This window comes from Pseudomyrmex gracilis, unplaced genomic scaffold (genome assembly GCF_002006095.1).
Source record: "Pseudomyrmex gracilis isolate BER0280 unplaced genomic scaffold, ASM200609v1 scaffold_32, whole genome shotgun sequence".
Classification (NCBI taxonomy): Eukaryota; Metazoa; Arthropoda; class Insecta; order Hymenoptera; family Formicidae; genus Pseudomyrmex; species Pseudomyrmex gracilis.
Genome location: NW_018020616.1, coordinates 917395 through 936855, shown reverse-complemented (window position 1 = coordinate 936855; position 19461 = coordinate 917395). Strand labels below are relative to the sequence as shown.

At 36.9% G+C, this 19461-nt stretch overlaps 3 protein-coding genes across 11 annotated transcripts; 2 read left to right on the top strand and 1 right to left on the bottom strand.

The window, feature by feature from the left end:
- Positions 1 to 130: 130 nt before the first annotated feature.
- LOC109852654 (carcinine transporter) lies at positions 131 to 4575 on the top strand. 3 transcript variants are annotated; one of them, XM_020424012.1, is made up of 11 exons: positions 134 to 213; positions 485 to 709; positions 1290 to 1472; positions 1572 to 1675; positions 1928 to 2082; positions 2257 to 2425; positions 2591 to 2839; positions 3058 to 3272; positions 3466 to 3647; positions 3773 to 3951; positions 4206 to 4575. In XM_020424012.1, exons 1-11 carry the CDS (start codon positions 157 to 159, stop codon positions 4420 to 4422), a joined length of 1935 nt encoding a protein of 644 aa, XP_020279601.1. In that variant the 5' UTR covers positions 134 to 156; the 3' UTR covers positions 4423 to 4575. The 3 variants fall into 3 exon arrangements, with proteins under 3 accessions (XP_020279602.1, XP_020279601.1, XP_020279603.1); XM_020424013.1 differs by lacking the exon at positions 485 to 709 and having other exon boundaries at positions 131 to 213; XM_020424014.1 differs by lacking the exons at positions 1928 to 2082; positions 2257 to 2425.
- A 192-nt stretch (positions 4576 to 4767) lies between these two features.
- Positions 4768 to 8862, bottom strand: LOC109852626. Of its 3 annotated transcripts, none has more exons than XM_020423952.1 (8): positions 8618 to 8858; positions 8005 to 8112; positions 7692 to 7901; positions 6478 to 7035; positions 5949 to 6018; positions 5697 to 5859; positions 5309 to 5539; positions 4768 to 5232 (listed from the first exon to the last, which is right to left on the bottom strand). In XM_020423952.1, the coding sequence occupies exons 1-8, from the start codon at positions 8642 to 8644 to the stop codon at positions 5205 to 5207; spliced, it is 1395 nt and encodes a 464-aa protein (XP_020279541.1). In that variant the 5' UTR covers positions 8645 to 8858; the 3' UTR covers positions 4768 to 5204. The 3 variants fall into 3 exon arrangements, with proteins under 3 accessions (XP_020279541.1, XP_020279540.1, XP_020279542.1); XM_020423951.1 differs by having other exon boundaries at positions 4770 to 5250; XM_020423953.1 differs by lacking the exon at positions 4768 to 5232 and having other exon boundaries at positions 5474 to 5563; positions 8618 to 8862.
- A 2705-nt stretch (positions 8863 to 11567) lies between these two features.
- On the top strand, positions 11568 to 18040 carry LOC109852625 (4-coumarate--CoA ligase 1-like). 5 transcript variants are annotated; one of them, XM_020423946.1, is made up of 10 exons: positions 11568 to 11672; positions 13197 to 13453; positions 13698 to 13905; positions 14003 to 14172; positions 14287 to 14476; positions 14593 to 14747; positions 15371 to 15554; positions 16383 to 16708; positions 16999 to 17194; positions 17400 to 18040. In XM_020423946.1, the coding sequence occupies exons 2-10, from the start codon at positions 13217 to 13219 to the stop codon at positions 17483 to 17485; spliced, it is 1752 nt and encodes a 583-aa protein (XP_020279535.1). In that variant the 5' UTR covers positions 11568 to 11672; positions 13197 to 13216; the 3' UTR covers positions 17486 to 18040. The 5 variants fall into 5 exon arrangements, with proteins under 5 accessions (XP_020279535.1, XP_020279538.1, XP_020279536.1 ...); XM_020423949.1 differs by having other exon boundaries at positions 11571 to 11672; positions 13160 to 13453; XM_020423947.1 differs by having other exon boundaries at positions 11594 to 11841.
- Positions 18041 to 19461: the final 1421 nt, after the last annotated feature.

Genomic DNA, 19461 nt, shown 5'->3' with positions numbered 1-19461 from the left:
GGTCACTCTCGCACTTTTATTACGGAGGAAAACAAGCATGCGATCGGTCGAGTCGACTACGGATGGAGGCTAATGCACGTCACGTGACGCTACCTTTGTAAGGTATCATCTGGATTCTGGTGAACGTGGGGAACGAGGTCGGGAAAGTTCACCGAAATGGAGCGGCAAGATGATAACGGCTCGACGCGAAACGATAATGTTGCAGATGATGACGTAAGTATTAAGATAATACTTTATTTAAGATTTTCTGATCGTTCGATTGGCGATTATTCATATATTCGTGAAAGCGCAATTAAAAAAGATCGCGTTGTCTCCTCTCGTCAATTTTTTTACTTTGATTTCGTTTTAACTTATAAGACATGCCAAATATAAACAATAAGTATAACTATAAAAATTGTAAATAGAAAAAAAAAAAATAGAAAACAGTGCGGGATACTTTCTACGGTGTCGCAGAAGCGCTATTAGTTTAGTATCGTAAACGCAGGAAGGGTCTTTTGATCTCGACGATCTTCTGCCGATCGTCGGCGAGTTCGGTCGTTATCAGAAGCAGCTGCTGTGGTTGGTTTGTCTGCCGGCGTGTCTGCCCTGCGGTTTTTGTGCTTTCAATCAGCTATTCATGGCGGACACACCGCCACATTGGTGCAAGGTGCCGGGTCTGGAGAATCTGGACGCCGATCGCAGAAGGCGTCTTGCTATTCCTGCGAGTCAGGTGCGGTCGATAACATGCGAGAAAACACACGTTGGTGCTTTTTGCGTAGATTCAGCGAGTCGCTAACATATGTATATCGATACATGTTTCGATTCATATCAATATATTACTTCTCGTTTTTTTGTTTTTTTTTTCATCTTTGGCTCGTTAATCAATATTTAATTACCTGTACATTTTTAGCGCTAAAATCTGGTAAGAGTTGCTGTTTTACTAGCGCGCATCAATCTTCTTAATTGAATGCTATCTTATCTCTCTTCAGGATTAGTTTTCTTCTCCGTATACATGCGTCACACGCGCGCGCTATTTGCAACTCAAATTATCTAGTTACTCGTAAAATCTGCTTGTATTTGTAAAGACTTGTAGTCACTTGTAAAAATCTCGCGAAAATTATATAGTACACGCGCGATTTTATATAACATGTTAATTATCCGCTCGGTTAACGAGTATAAAAAACCTGTTTCAAGCGATCGGACGTATATTCGTTAGGATCGATCCCCGCCTTGCAGCTCGTAGAAGCGTAGCGAATGCATTATTTATGGCGACATTATGCATGGCGCTAAAACATGTAATGTGAATGCAGAATGACAACGAGACGTACAGCCAATGCACGCGATACGACGTCGACTGGACGACGACGACGATAGAAAATTTCTCCGTCGTGACGACGTATCCGCCCGAGTCCAACGCGTCTTGGTCTGTCGTCCCTTGCGACCATGGCTGGGAGTACGATACCTCGGAAGTGAGGTCGTCCGTCGTTATCGACGTACGTGTGTCATGAATGCGAAATCACGAAACAATATGTTTTATGCGGAATTTGAATTTTATTAATAGCTCTCGCGCGGCTCCTCCATGTATGTTACAGTTCGATCTCGTGTGCGATCGCTCGATTTATCCAACTATCGGCCTGGTGGCCCTTAACACAGGAGGTCCCATAGGAGTGTATCTTTTCGGTACATTGAACGACAGGTAAATTAGATCGACATTTTATTATTTTTTAGATGTGTTTTTTTTTATACTTATATTATTGATAACTTTCACTGCTAATCAGCGATATTGTCAGTTCATTTCCCAGTGAAATTTTAATTGTTTCCATTTGAGAGATTATTTTCAATTTATTTCGAATCATTATATTATGTATGTAAAATCGATATGTCAAAAGTTAATCTTTCTTTCGCGTTTAATTAAAAGATTTATAAGCCCGACTTCTTTTTCGCATAGAATCGGCCGAAGGTTATCCTTCTTTACATGTCTAGCGACATTAATAACCGGCAGTTTCCTGACATCATTGACGAACAGCTTTTGGAGTTGGGCCTCCACGCGCTTCATCGTCGGCTTGACGATACCGGCAATTTATCAAATACCTTTTATTATCTGTGAGCAGTTTTTATTTTATTTAAAATACACTTGCACTCTGGTATTTTGTTAAAAAAATTATTGCGTTAATACAAAAATAAGGTTTTTTTTATTTTAGCTCGCGAGAGATTTCTGTTACACATGTGTTTGTCGGCAGAATTTTTTTTTATTGTTAACTCTCTTAATTTTTATAGCTTTGGAACTGGTAGGCCCCAATTATCGCTCGTTCGTCACGGTTATGACATGTTCCTTTTACACTATGGGTCTTTGCATGCTAGCAGGCGTCACCTATTTAATACGCGATTGGCGAACTCTCGCCCTAACCACAAGCGCGCCTTTTCTCATTTATTTCTTTTATTGGTGGTGAGTGTGAACTGTTTTGAAACACATATACATCTGTACGTAGGACATGTGTGTGACATATCTTGTGACATAACAAGATGTTTTGAAATTTCAAGTTGTTCTAATACAAAATACGTACACAAACGTGCAAAAAACAAACGTGTGTGTCGGCAATTGTGTTTGTAGGTACTTGCCGGAATCGCCACGATGGTTGTTAGCAAAAGGCCGTCTAATTGAGGCGAATAAAATTCTCGAGACCCTAGCTCAAGTGAACGGCAAGGAACTTCCGACTTCTTTTACACAGAAACTTCGTCAGCGCATGATGATGACGAGATCAAAGAGCGAAGAAGAAAGATTGCGATCCGGTCCTGGTGTCCTTGCGCTTTTTAAAACACCGAACATGCGTCTCAAGACGTGCTTGATTACGTTGAACTGGTAAACACAAAGTATTATCAGTTGTATCAATTACACCGAACGTTTTTTTATCTTTTGTACGATATAATGCGACGGAGATGTACGAACTTTTATCGTAAATTTAAGTTTTATAATCAGCAAATTTCTACCGACATGTTGCTTGCAAATATCTGACTCAACTTGATTGATTTTGTTTTTTTTTTTTTTTTTCATAATACGTAAATTTTGTTTACGATCAGGTTCGCCAACAATATGGTGTACGTCGGTCTTTCTTATTACGGACCGGCTCTAGGAAGTGAAGAACATTTGAGTTTCCTGTTTTCCTCGCTCGCCGAGATTCCTAGTTACATGGCTTGTTGGGTTGTAATGGATCGATGGGGCCGCCGATGGCCGCTCTGTTTGTGCATGGTTGTGGCCGGAGTGTCGTGCATCGCCACGGTGCTGTTGTCGTCCGGTACGCGCCGCTGGTCAATTAGTTAATGGCTTGATTAATTAACGAGAGTAGCAAGACAACCAGTGAGTTGCGTAAAGTGCCAATATTGCTTGAGAGCAGTAACTGAGTTAGTTAATATACACGAAGAGATAATAACTGAAAGAGAAAACAATCCTTTTCAATCTTAATCTTTGATAAACGTTTTTAATTCAAGATGCTGTTCTGGAGACCTTGATACTGTTTCTGATATCGAAGTCCGCGATATCAGCCTCCTTTTTAATTATTTATCCCTTCGCTGGGGAACTTTACCCCACACAACTTCGCGGAATTGCTATCGGTTTCTCCGCGTACGTAAGCGGCCTCGGTCTCATCATTATACCCTTCGTGACGTATCTCGTGAGTCTGAACTGTTTGTTTGTATTTTGATAATGATCGCGAAAATATTCGCGCTAAAACGATCGAACAGCGAAGTGAATATTTAAACTGGAGCAAACAACGATAATGCGAACGATGGTTTTTAGGGAAAAGAGAATCTCGTGCTGCCTTTGGTCATCTTGGGCGCGATCTCGGTAATTGGTGGCTTGTCCGGGTTGCGATTGCCGGAGACACTTCATCATCGTTTGCCGCAGACGGTTGAAGAAGGCGAATTGTTTGGACAAGATTGGACGTGTGCCGATTGCGTTCGCTGTGTGCCGACCAAGTACGCATTGACAGCAAAATTATTTCGTCGTCGAAGCATTTGAAAGCTTTTTTGTTTCGCGATTTATCGTTTATGAAAATTTTGAAATTTTCTTTTTAACATATGAGACGCATATGTTAAGTTGCAGAAATAATTATTATGAAATAAAGTATCGAAACGTTTTGATAATGTTTTTAAATTATATTTCTTTACAAAATTTTTTAATTTTTCGTTTTTACCGAAAAACTTTAAATTAAAATTTTGGTTTTCTTTAGACCGTCTTCGATCGCAGCTTCTTACGAAGACTTATCGGTACGAGACAACGAAGTTGTCGAAATGCACGAAGTACCAGAGAGTCCGATCCGCTCGTCACTTTTGGAGGAGCAGCAACGGCCGACCACGGCGAGTGTTCGCCGTTTGGTACGTCAGTCTAGCATAATGGATACTCAACGCGCATCCGACGGATCCATGAAGATGACGTATTGGTTTTAGTCTCGATCGCTTTAATCAGTTTTACCTTCTAGTCGTTATTATACAAAAGTCAAAAGTATTTTTCTTTCCGATTTATCCGCGCGCAATTTAACTATTTTTTAATACTGAGATTACTAAAAAAAATTCTAGAAAATATTTAACACATAATATACTTCTGTATCTACATAATATTATCTATGTACATAAGTGAAAGAAATTATTCTGTTAAATAAACTATTTTAGTAAAAAAAAAAAAAAAACGTTCGGAGTATGTGTGTGTGAAATACTCATTATTAACATCATGATAATGTCTTGTGGTAATACGTAGTGTGTACAACAAGAAAAGAAAATCGCTAAATACCTCCCTAAAACACTCTGAAATCCAACTTCTACACGCAAAACGCTTTAACTCTGTTAGCTTGTCAGGAATAAAAATCGAATCAAAGATAAAATCAAAGATCGAAGTCCAATCACATTATAGGCGATAATATCATTTACATAAACATACATCTTTGCTAAAAAAAAGTGTATCTCATTGAATCTTGTCTGTCGGCAAAAATTCACACAATCGTTTCGCCGAGAAAAAAAAAACGGTTTTATAAACAGATAGAGAAACGAGACGAGAGAGTAATTGTATTGACTTCGTATCTATGCAGTTTATTCACATTCGGTATATAAAACACGAGGATAACGAGAAAAATGAGAAAGTGAGGGTATTCAGCTCCGAGTGCCTTCCTTTTGTGCTGAGCCCGAGAATCTTGTTATCGCATTTGTGTGTGTATTTCCTGAACCGGCTCGTCCGTTTACAGACGAGTGGTTCTGTTGTAGCAGCTGTAAGCAGAAGAATCACTGTATGCGATTGCGACGCGTTCTCTCGGGCACAAGTTTCGCGCGCGGCTCGATTTACCTCTCCAGAAGTCGCCGCTTTAGCTCGGGCGGATACGAGACGTAGATATAGTGATCGGGCATGTCATCGCTCGTGAGAGGCAGGTTTTCATCCCCGTGATCGCCCTTCCGTCTCTCCAATCTGCCCTCACTGTGAACACTCGGGTCGTGCAACGGAGAAGTACTCGAGCGATCTGTGCTCCCGTTGTAATCCACGCTTCCGGCACCGTCCGGCTTGTCTTCGTCCGCGGTGCTGAGAATTCAGTACTTTTCAGTACTTAATTTTTTTTTTTACTCAAAAAGGTTTGTTTGTTTTTTTTTTTTTTTTAAACTTTTAATTTAAATACGTAGTATTTTTTAATGCATAGTATCGTTAGCTTTGGTTTGCGACAATGTTTTTTTTCACGTACTTGAAGCAGACCCAAATAATGTAATAACACGCGTAGATCGACGAGAACAGCAACAGCATGAAGATGGTCAGCAGGTACCAGGGGGTGTGGCGCTGCGGCCTCTTCGTGTCTTCCCAGTATTTGTCGCAGCTGAGATACCAGCAGATCGCGCGATTCAGTTCTCCTGCGGGCACGCAATTGCGATAGAGATAATAGATAGAGAACGTTAACGCAACCGCGTGTATGCGCACATATGTAATCGCGTAATAATACCTTCGATCTCTTGGAAATCCCGAACAGATAGATTGGCGAGCAGTCCCGCGATGCAATCGCGCACGAGTATCTGTTGACAATCGCGTGACAATGTGATAGTTACGAACTCGTTTTTCGAACTCGAATATGAAAACGTATAAATCAGCATGCATAATGATATTTCTGGATATTAAGGGTTTTATCGTTGACGTTTGACTCGAGAGCTAGCTTTGTGTAAAAAATCATCGGATAGATAAAAAATAGACACAATGTCACACTATCGTTAACGTGTTGCATAGCTAATCTATGATACGTGCTTGTGCATGATGATGATGATAATATCGTTAGAAAACCTAAAAAATAGTTCGCATACAGAACAAAGTTTTAGTTTTAACGAGATAGTAGCCACATTTTAGCGCGCTTCCCACACAGACATCCGTTAGACATCTATTAGATGTCGATATATAGAGCTGTCGACTGTCTAATAGACTGTCTAATGGAGTTTTTGTTCTGTGTGGGTTGTTAACTTTACGGACTCGCTGAAACTCACTTCACACTGAGTCTTCAGCTTCTGCAGCTCCTCCGGCTTGCAACTGGATTTGAGCTTTCTCAGATGGAATCCTCGTCGTCTCTGTTTCTTCTCGACGGCGGGCAACGCCGCCTCCACCAAATTCTCGTCGTTATCCTCCTCGTCGTCTTCGTCCTCCTCGTCCTCTTCCTCTTCGCAAGCGTTGCTCTTCGTATCCGGTTCAGCGATCTCGTTGTGATAGAACGATCTCGCTACTCTGTGATTGTGCATATCACTGTTGTCGTCGTGCTGATCGTCGCGACGGCAGTAACGCTGCAGATTCGTCACCGCGCCGCCGCCGGCGATGGCGCACGACTTGTCCACAGGATACATCCTGGCGAGGCCCCGCGACTCGCACGGCACGACGGAAGTGCTGCGTTGATGATGCTGCTTCTGCTGTTCGGTGTTCTCACGCCACACCTGGATATCGGTGTTAAGATGACCGCCATCCTCGTCCACCGAATTCTCGAAGTCGCGGTTGCCGAGCACATCGCAGCGCATGATATCGCAGTAATCTGCCAGGCAAACCGCGTCCTCCGCCTGACACGTAAAAAGATATATATGTGTGTATGTGTGTGTGTGTGCGCGCGCGCGTGTGTGTCAATCTTGCATTTCAAGATTTTTCATACACATTCTTCCAATAAATCTTCGGCTCGCTCTAGTGATATTTACAATAATTCGTCAAAATAAAAGCTACGTTCGGAGATTGCGCTAGCTGTCTGTAAAACAAGACAAAAAAATTTTAAACGGCCAGCGAAACAAAAGGACGAGAGTATTTAGCAATGTAAATCTTGTTGTTGCATTCCGACTCTGTCTCCGAAGTGAATTCTTCTTCAAAATATATTTTCTTATATGTTTTTGTGTTATTCAGATCTGAACAAGGCCATCATGTTTTTGGTTATTATCATCAAGAAGATTCGCATCATGTTTTTGTTTTTTAGAAAAAGTCATCTTACTTCTCAAATGTCCGCCTTGTACAAGACCTTGACTTTTTACGTGTTTAAACGAGCGATCGGAGCGTCGCGCGCCAAAAAATCACATCTTGTTCATAATTTATTAGAAGATTCAAATTGATCGTCTTTTTTTTCTGCGAATCGAAAAACTAAACGGCGAAGTTTTAAGGCGGATCTGTTGCGAACGACAATGTTTCCAAAGTAAAAAAAAAAAAATCTTTGAACTTTCAAAGATTGATTTACCGTATTAACATTGCTTTTGTGTCTGTTATCGAAGTGAGCATCTAGATGTTTCTCCGCGTAAAAAGACTTGCCGCAGAGGCCGCAGGTCCATTGCGACGGCCTGTGCTGATGCTTCGCCTTTTGTTGCGGACGAAAAATATCCCGACTCTCGTGGAACGGACATTCCAAAGGCAATTCTACTTGATACTTCTTCAGTATTGGTATCCATCTCTGAAATCCGGTGTAAAAACGGGGGAATCTCGAAATCTCATTACATATATATCACTCTTACTTCTACTACATATATTTATATGGATTGTTTTCTTTTTCTTACCTTGTGAACTATCCTTCTCACCACGGACGCTCGGTCGCGGGGGCATGATATTTTAAAAACACTTGGTCCCGGCCATGGAATCACAGATAAAAGCAACACAGCCAAAACCTGATACGATAACGTAACGTTACACATTTTATCATCGCTCAAGCGTGGTTTTTTTTTTGTTTCTTTTTATATTACAAACTGATTTTGAGAAATAAAAAATCAAACAGGTAGGAGTCATCGATTTGTCTTTTGTGCTTTTAAGACGTTATGACATGTTTTAATTAGAGACGCATTACGGATCGACCGTATAAATGGCAGACGTCAAAGTGACGTACGAGATACCAACCTTACACACTTCGTAACAACATGTACAGGCGAGGGATGCTTTTCTTCGAACACAAAGTGACATAAGTGTGATACAAATCAATGAGAACGTTGTCATTCGCGCGAACGTTAATATTTTCTTAATTATTTTTCATTCGTCGCTCGCTTGTTTACATGATAGGATGAGATTTTCCGATTGAAGCAGCACTGAATTCGCTCAATGAATCTTGCGGACACATCGAACCCGGTGATGCAGAAAAAAAAAAAAAAAATACACAAACTATGAATACACAATAATTACCTCGAGGTGAAAAGGTTGGGTCTTCATTCATAGCCCAAATGCTCCGTGCGTGAGTGATCCGGTGCGATGATTATCTGCTTCGAGACGATCCTTCCCTATCGTACAGAAAGAGGGTGTCTTTTTCGTGTGAATAGTTGCCAGCCGAGGGTGTACGTGGGTTGCAACGGGTGAGCACTGCAGGGTCCACGTCGACATGGCCGTCGCCTTTGGGCGCAGGTTTCAGGTATGTATGAGGGTGGTCTTTATTCTAGGCAAACGGACAAGTAAAGCCTAATTGGTGTAAGTTGACGTAAAATCAGTTTCTCTCTTCGCGAAAGTTGTTGTAGATAAATACTTTTGATATTATCGGTGAAGGATTATATTGAGATGTTATTTGAAACACACGGAGCGATGTTTTGCAAGATATGTAGGCAAAAACAATATTTAAAGTTAAAAATTTGTCTGAATATATATTTTAACATTGTTTTATATAGATATATATTTAATATGCATATAGCAATGTAATTTGTTTTGTGTGTTGTCTGTGTATAGATTGATTTAAGAATAGCTTTTTTAAACTACTATAAAATACGTAATTTAAAATAACTTTATTAACACAAATTCAAATTAGTATGTAAAAAAATATATGTATAAATTAAATGGCGTACTTTAATTAGAAATAAATTTTTCGATCACGTTTTGTATCTTTTGATACCGTTAGACGTTCTCCGTGAGACGATCCTGCTTCGGCAAGCGTCATCGGCGTCGGCGTCAATGAAGACGCGCCGACGCATTCGAGCTTCATCGGGCTCGATGTGTCCAATGCGCAGAAATTGCGAAACTTTATAAAAATAAGGTATACATAAAAATAAAATTTGCAGTTAAGCCGTCTTGCACAATTACACATGTCTAAATTATTACAGTATATGTAAAGCTCATTAATTATTTTTATCACGTAAAAAAAAAAAGTACATTTTTATAGCCTCGATCTATTGCGATAAGCAGTGCGTCTCTTGTTATACATGTTAAATACAACGCTAAGCGGCAAGAAACTAAAAAATGTGACTGTTTCGCGCCTCTTCGTTCAATTTTAATTTCATTGGAAATAAAATCACACATAAATCGTAACACGCGCCAGTCGTATATATTTTCTTTCTCTTTCTCTAAATAAAATAACACACAAAACCTTTCAATCTAAACTTTTATTTTTTTAACAAACTCTATTTTATACGTAATTCTAAATACTCTCAAACTTTATCTCTAAAAAAACTGTTTCATTTAAAGATCCGATATAATATAAAAGAGCGACGCGCCAACTGAAATCTTATATGTGCCTCGTCACATTATGTTGTAAAATATAATATTTATATTTATACATATTACACACTATTATTTATACATTAATTATATGTTATTGCAAAGTATAAGACATTAGTGTATAAACGAATTTTAAATATTTTACAATATAGATCTCTGTAGGTGCGTAAAAAACATTTATAAGTCTAAATTAATTGTATTAAATATGTCACACCAAAAACTTGATAAATCAAACATTGTAAAAAATAAAGGAAGGAAAAGATGCGATAATATAGCTTCCGTGGATAATACTCCCCTCAATATCTTCTCTATTAGATTGTATAATCTAGAGTAATCATTCGTGGAACGAGTAATTATGTGTCCGCCAATGTGCAGTGTCGCCGACACAATAGATAATAACTGGCTTATATTACAACACACATTTCCCTATGTGTGAACCTTGTGCGTACTGCCTCTTGATGTGATGACTCTGCTGTTTTATAATCTTTGACTAAAAATTACTGACACATTTTACACTTAATGTAATAATAATTTTGTGCAAAATAACTTTTTTTATTCTCAAAAGTGCTTTACATATGTGAATTTTATGTCATTTATGATGTTAAAAAAAAAAAAAAAAGACTTTTAAGCTATTTATTTAATTATGATAAATATTAATGACTGCATAAAATGCGTAATAACGTTTTAGATCGTTAACTAAGTGATAGTTGATGATGTGTTTTAATTATTTTTTATCGTGGAACAGTGATACTGCGCGCATGTTGAAGATAGTATCTTATCACTTTTTTTTATACACGATACACAACTTGAGACTTAACTCAATTAACTAAAAGCGCGAAGTTAATAAAACCAAAACGAAGAAACATCAGGTGTGATATATAAATAAAATAGTAGCTAATTTTTTTCTTAGTATGTAGCATCGTTAAATCAACAAGTGACTTTTGTAATCATAATGAAACATAAATAACAATATTATATAGTTGTCTAAAAATTGATAAAATTGATAATAAGTTTTGATCATATAAGAATAAATAAATCTTATACATACATATAACCTTCAATAATTCGAATCAGCAGGAAAAGCAGCAATTGTAAAAGAGAAACTTATGTAATGTTCCTTTTCATCTTACCGAACCAAGGTAACACGGTGAACGTTATAATGAACTTGCATCTGGATGTATGTAAGTTTTCTCGTTACCCATTGAGGTAACGATTTCACTCATCTAAGTAAAACAAAATTTGCAAGGAATTTTACAAGATTTAATAATAAATTTAATATATCGTACAAAAAACTCATGATTTGAACTTCATATAGGAAACATATCCGTTTTTAACTGTTCGTGTTAAGATCTATATACACAGTAAACGAATGATTTATTATTTCCATATGTTCAATTGTTTATGACGTGGGCAAATCAATTTTTTTCTTTTTTAAAAGAACGACGACGCAAACGGTATTATTTTTTAATATTAAAACAAAAAAATTATAATAAATTGAAAAAACAGATTGATAAACATTAAGTGCTTTCAATTTGTCTCTTTTTTCTTCAAGGTCATGTCTGTTCGCTGACTTTCATACGCATTCCCGGCATTGCCCTTATACCGATGGTGGGGAGTCACGAGACAATATCTTCATGGTAGGGAGTCGAGAAACGATATCTTGGTTAAAGTTAAGCGGTTTGTTGAGAAACACTACTAGTCTGCTTGTGACATCAACCACGCAAGCATGGATACGGACGTTTGAAAGTTCGATCAGACAGTAAGTAATCCGATTGACGGCGCAGCGAGTGTTCTCTCGAATCGAATACCGCGAGTGTTTCTTGCAACGACAAAAGTTTATGCGCGGAAGTGTAAATTCGAGAGAATTGCAATCTGACACATTCTACGACATTGCATTTTCTATCAAAACTCCAAGGCCAAGCATATCTGTGAGTGTTATAAAATAGCGCCGTGATATCATCAAAGACCAATCGCGAATCTACGATTTATAAAGAAATAAACAAGCGAGCGGTAAAGTTAACTATAATATATATTATTTTGCATCAATTGATCTGTCTGTATTCAAAATGTTTTTTCTAACGATAAAATCGAAAAGAAACTGGGAAGATCACAACTCGTTCGTTAATACAGAGTTCACATTGATCCAAGTTTATCGATACGGAACACGCAAAACAGTGTGTGTGTGACAATGTTAAAAATACAAATATACCAAATCTAACAACTGACAACAACTGATGACGGAATTAGACGAGCGATATTTTTGGACCGACAAGAGGAACGAAAAGGCAGCTACGCGCGCGTGAATAGTTTAGTATATTAGTAAAACCGGTTTTAGTTTGAACTGCATGTGAAGAATTAGAAAAGCATGAATGTATCAAAAACTCTGACAGATACTTTTTACATACAATGTAAACGTCATAATATAAGTTACATTTGTGACACAGATGAAAATGATCAAGATCAAAAACACGTACAATACAAAGAACTCGCATAGCATGTATCGCAATATAAAATTGATAGTATTTTTTTTTTTTTGTAGTTTAATATCATATGAAACAATGAGTAGAAAACGAAAAAATATACAATACACGTTTCTTAGTCATGTATAAATTATGATAATTTAGAATATCAGAAATATATAAACAAAATAACAGACAACATTACCAGGCACATTTGGAATATTAAAAAAATTTTAATCTTAAATAGTAAGAAAAAAAATTTTTGAAAAACAACTACGTCAAGATTAACGCGGTAAATATTAATAAATAAGTAATAATTAATAAAAATATAATAACTGACATTTCTATCTGATACGTAGATATTTTATTTGCTGATAAATTTACGTTTCACGAACTTTGAACGACTTGTATTGACTTACTGATTAAAGTCTCAATTGTGCGACGACGATAATTATTTATTGATTCTCTTAGAATGAATCAGCTTTATATCAGCGTTTTACTGAACTGGTCGTAGCAACTCATGTGCTGCAATCACTGGATGCGCTCTTGACACCGATGTCTAATTTATAGCACACATGTGTCAATTTCAGAACACGAATATAAGAAATCGATGTCACTATTTGAAATTAAATAAATAAATGTTACGTATTGAACATCCACGGCTGATTCTGTCAAAATTTTTTCGAATTTGATATTTATTTAGAATATATTTGTTATTTGCGTTTTCTTATACACAATGTAAAAATGTAAAACTTTCTAAATATAAAAATGTTTACTACACTTACAGACGTTAATCCGTTCAATTGATCGTCTATAAATTAAAGGTGCTATTGGGTGCTCAAGTATGGCGACGTACGCATTACGCAACATTCAAAACCTGAGTCGACTTCTGGATGCTGGAAAAAAAACGCTCGCTTCCACATTAAGATGTGCATCAACGATACCGCAAAACAGGATTAAAACGGGACCAAATGGCGAGAAGATTATTATATCTCCGTTTCCTGATGTTACCTATCCGGAAACCTTGTTACACGAGTTTGTTTGGAGCAACAGCGAGAATTATCCAAATCATATCGCCTTGGTAATTCCGATAATTCAATGAATATCGTTATGCAAAATAAGTAAATTCTAAAAGTAGATCATTTCTGATATTTCTTATAAAAATAATTTTATTATTTAAGTCATCTATATTGTCTTAGAGTAATCATGTTATATAAAGAAAACTCTTAAATATATAATATTTTATGTAAACAGGTATGACAAAACTAGACTTAACAAAAGGTTATCGGTTTGATAAAACATTTGTTTTCTTTTTGCTTGTATAGGAATGTGGCGTAAATGGCAAAAAGTACACGTACGCGCAAGCCAAAGACGCGACAAGTTATATCGGCAGAAGTTTACGAAACATAGGGCTTAAAACAAATGACGTGATAGCGATTATAGCACCTAATTTGCCAGATGCAATTTTAGGCTTACTTGGCAGTTCATCAGGAGGATTTATCGCCACGACTATGAATCCTGTGTTTACAGCCGGTAAGAAAATTGTTTTATGTTGTAGAGCGATAAGCGGAAAAATATGTTAAATGTGTATTATTTATTTTTACTTACAAACACTGATGAAAATTTTCAGAGGAAATATCGAGGCAGATGTTGAAAGCCAATGTAAAAGCGGTTATCACCTCGACCGTGATTGCACCCACCGCACTCGCTGCGACGAAAGCTTGTCTTCCACCCGGAACGCCCTTTATAGTGATTGACGACAAGACTGGTCCTATTCCAGAAGGTTCGATACCTTTTGACGTTAGTATATGCTGACAGTTTTTTTTTAAATGCAATTATGAATTACAGCAAGCCGAAAATAAGCGGAAACAATTTGATACGTGAAGGAATAAGATTATGTGAAAATGTTGACAGGATCTCATAACGCGAGGTAAATCACTATCGCCTGTAAAGTTAGACGCGACCTGTGACGATATAGTGGTTTTACCATTTTCAAGCGGTACAACAGGATTACCAAAGGGTGTGATGTTGACACATCGCAATCTAATATCCAATATAGTAATGACTCATTCCAGTACTTTAAATTTTTTTCAGCCTACTTCAGGTACTTCCAACACTATCTACTATTAAATTTTATCAAGTGTTCTTATATACATATATATATATATATATATATATATATATATATATATGATTTCCGCATTACTTCGTTTTTTTCAGACACATTTCAAGATGTAATACCCTTAATATTACCATTTTTCCACATTTATGGAATGAACAGCGTGACGTATCCGCGCCTTCATTTTGGGTCAAAGATAGTCACTATTCCAAAATTTGTACCAGAAACGTTTCTCAATGTAATGGAAAAAAGTAAGGTAAATTATTGCTCGCAATGTGCAAATAAAATATGTGCTCTTTAGTATCGAGAGAGAAAAAATATTACGTAAAAGTATATGTAGAACACTGTTGAGTAAAAAACGAACTAGTGAATATGCTAATGAGACATTTCTTTCTTACTGCGATCATTTCTACATGTGTGAACGGAAATAAATTATAATAACGCCTCTCAAAGTGTGCAATATATAATAATATATATAAATTTAATAAAGCAAATATCTCTACTTTGTTAAAACAAAATATATCAGCTAAGACGTGCTAATAATAAAGAATCGAAACGTCTCATTTGACAAGATATATGATATCAATGCAAAAAGTATAAAAGAAGAAGTCAAATTCGAGTACAAAAAATAACGGATGTTTTAATTTAAAAGATACATTCGTATATTCAATAGTTTTGTTTTTAACTCACATACAATAAGTGCGCATGCGCTCTATATGATTTTTTCTTCGTTTTGATATATTATATCACTCAAAAAACATTATATTTCTTCCGTCTGATTAATTTATGCTTTTATAGATTTACGTAGTATGAGAAAAAAACTTTTTTTTTAACGGAATTAAATTTAATAAGTATGCTAAGACAATACGTTCTTTTCAGGCGACTTCTCTATTCGTCGTACCACCGATCGTAATATTTCTGTCGAATTCTCCTCTTGTGAAGAAGAAACATCTCGAGCATCTTCACTTAATAATGAGCGGTGCCGCGCCACTCGCCAAATCAGACGCCGATAAATTGATCGATAAGTTCAACATTGATACCAACGTCACGAAGGTCTGCCAAGGTGGGTGTTCGCGAGATCAAATTCTCTAATGCGAAGCTCTTGTTTCGCAAGCGAACGAGACATTTCATTGATTTTTTTCGCAGATCGAGTTTCCGGATCGGATCGCGTTGGAACGCGCGCGAGCTCTAAAGGCTCGAATATATATATATATTTTTTTTTTTTTTAAACGTAGGCGGAAATATATATCGAGACACAGGGGCGAGGAGCGAGGTGTTTGCATTTTGTGGGTTTTTGCGAGGAAGCGAACGGTGTGTAGTGTGTGTGTGTGTGTGTGTGTGCTCAATTTTTAACGAGATCCGACGAATCGGCCGCGCGTTCGGAATAAAGCCTGCCGTGGTATCGAGTACGACGTAGTATGAAATTTTACTTCTGTTTGAATTGATATTGCGACCTGATGCGCATTCGTGAAATTCGACCGACTCATTGTGTTAGTTTGAAAAAAATGTCGGTATTAACCGACAGGAACCATTATTTAATTTTTGTCCAAATTGCTTCCACATAGAGAAACGGACAAACGTGTAACGAGCTTTATTCAGCGAAATTGTTTTCACGTCAAAGATGGTTTGATATTTCAAATTGCGAAACAGGGCATGACAAGGCCTGTGTAACGTGTTTCGCATCAAATTCGCAGTTTTTTTTTTTTTTTTTTTTTTCATGCGCGTATAAAATTGGATATTTTATCTTGTTGAATCTCGCGGTCACACAATCGCATTTGCATTCGTTCAAAAGACTTATTTGCTGTGAATCTGTAGTAACGCAATATATTATAATTACAAAATGTGTCTGTTGTTCGATTGTGTTTATTACTCTTGCGATATAATTCGCCAGGTTACGGTCTGACAGAGAGTGCCCCGGTCGCATTTATTGAACGTGAAATGAAATATTCCAGTATCGGCAAGAACATAGCGAGTTGCGAAGTACGTTTGGTAGATATTGCGACTCAACAAGACATTTGCACACCTCATCAAAGCGGCGAATTGTTGGTCAGAGGGCCTCACGTAATGAAGGGATATCTCAATGATGACGCTTCCACGAAGGCAACGTTAACCGAGGATAATTGGTTGAAAACGGGCGATCTCGCTTATTTCGATGAGGATTTAGACTTCTACATTGCGGACAGAATGAAAGAGCTTATCAAAGTCAAAGGATTCCAGGTGAGTACTTCTGTCTTCGAATAGAGTTCATTTTGAATTTTCATATGAGATTCTGATAATTAACTTTAATGTGTATACGTAAGAGACGTGTTTTAAAATATTTTTAATCTCGTGATAATGTTAGAGATTTTATTGTTACTTTTAAAAACAAGAGGAATAAATATAAATTATATCTAAGTCTATAAAATACCTCGTCGGAAGACTGTCGAGATTATTACTTTGTTTCTTTCGGTAAAAAGTTCGTTTTATTTCCTTAACTAATTTAAACCGTTATTTTCGCCTGGCCGAAGGTTCCACCGGCGGAACTGGAAGCGCTGCTGCGGACGCATCCGGACGTGATGGAGGCAGCAGTGATTGGTATTCCGCACGCGAGAGATGGCGAAGTACCGAGAGCATTTGTGGTGGCGAAAAAAGATAAGAAACCCACCGAGGATGACATTAAAAACTTCATAAAAGGAAAAGTCTCCGAATACAAGGAACTCAAAGGTATAACTTAATTTGCGGCAACTGTTACACCATCGTGGGGAATTTCTAATTACTTTATCGTATATATTTGATTGCCAAACTAAAGTTGATTCACTCTTTTGATTTTTATATATATTTTTGAGATGTGCAAAATGAGAGTGGAAAGAAGATTTCGAGGAAAAAAGATAAAAAGATTTAAAGAGATCACATGTATTTTTCTTTTCAGGTGGTGTCGCATTTGTTAACGAAATTCCAAAGAGCACGACTGGAAAGATTTTAAGATCGAAGTTGAAGAGCGAGTTCAAGTCTTAACGTCATAGAAATTTTTCTGAAGCGAGTTGTTGGACATAAATAGAAAATTATCAAATATTTTTTATTACACTGGTGGTGCACAAAGAAAGGGTACATAGAATTAAATGTTTTACGGAAATCTATTATATAAAGTATTTATCATGTACTATATGTTATATTTTTAATATAATATGTTTTATAGAAATTTTTTATTCGATGACGTTGTAAATCTGTAAATCTTTTGTAAAAGATGTACATAAAGATTATCAATATAAATTCGAGAAACGACTATGTATAGATAATTGAGCTACTATTATAAAACTACAATTAGAGAAAATCATAGACTTAATATTTTATGTAAACTTGTTGATGTTGTTAATCTGCTCAATTTTGAAACAAAACAGTTGTATAACAGTTACATGTTTTTTTTTTTTTTGACGGTTTTAATGTGACTGAAGCCATATTATAGAAGCCAGAAAACAAATTCTTGTATCTGGTAAAGTCTATTCCACATATTATTCTTTAAGTTTTCCAAAGAAATATTAATTTTCCAAAGAAACTTAAAGAATAATAAGAATATAATGTTATATGTTTTCTATAACAAATATTAAATTAAATAATCTATTTTTATAAAATATATGTACACTAGATATTAAATAAAATTATTTTCTTATATCTACGCTGTTTTAATCTGAATATCATTTAATTTAGACTTTTTTTTTAAATAAGCAAATGTATTGTCTGTTTAGAAAAAAAAACATACGATCGTTATATTTTCTTTGCTAGTAGAATCTAATCTGGCGATAGTAGGATTTTCACCACGCGCTCACTTTTATGTAATCGCTTCAAACACACAAGTCTTGTCAAAGGGAAAAAGCGCGTCGAGGACGCAAGAACTTGCATTTTCTTTTCGGTATAAATGAAAGCGAGTAAGACGGTCTTTCGCAATTCGTATGACAGGGGCGGGCAAAAAATAGGACGCGAGGGAAACGCTCTCTGTCTAACGGCGGTGAGGCGCAGTTTCCGCGGTTGAATCCCGGATGCTTGCGCTTTCGGGATTTATGCACGCCGGTTAGTCGTCATGAAGGAAGCGAGGCTCTCACGACGACGCTCGCAAATGAAGAAAGGCGGCTTGACACTTTTCCATTGTTTCGTTTGAGCGTCCCGGGATAGATTTACCGGACACGGGATGCCGTTCCGTCTTACGGAACAGAAACGAGACTTTGCAACGGAAATGAAAAACAAGATTCGTTATTTGTCATACTACACAATCACATTTGCAGCAACGCGTAAGAACGAAACGAGGAAAATCGATCAACGAGAATTAATTAATTTCTTCATTCTTTGACATTTCGCGCGTTTAATTTAAATCAAACATAATTAATATCCTTTCGCGCTGTGCATCTCTAATTTTTCCCGCTACATGTGTAGTTATTTTCCAAACAATGAAATTAAAATAATATTTACGTTCTGATTGAGATAATTCCTCACCTGGTAACAATTGCCATTACGTACGTAGCGGAGAGTCATTATGCATGTGACACAGACGAGTTGAATAAGCTCGCGTTTAAAAGAGAAAGTCGCCACTGTGATACCGGCAAGTTGTAAAGTGTGTCTCAGAGCGCGTCGTATCATTATGACAGGGATAATGCGCCGGGATAAAAAGGTGCGAATGCAGTTGTGTCTCTGTCAGTATAAAAAAGGCGGTCCAACTTTTATCTCTTCCAAGTCGTTGCTCCGACAGCGAAGCACTTTGAAGAAAAAAAGGACGCGTCCTTGCCTTTTATTTCATCCGTGTCTTTGCCGTCCCATCCGCGGACGGAGAGCTTTTCGTAAATTAACTCTCATAATGCTCCGAATTTTAAAATCGTGCGCGCGTATATTACTCGTCTTAATGCGAAAATTACATTCTCTTGACAATTACGCATTAAGTGCATTTTAGTTTAATTCCTATTCTTTAATTTATTTTCCCTCTCTCTCTCTCTCTCTNTNTCTNT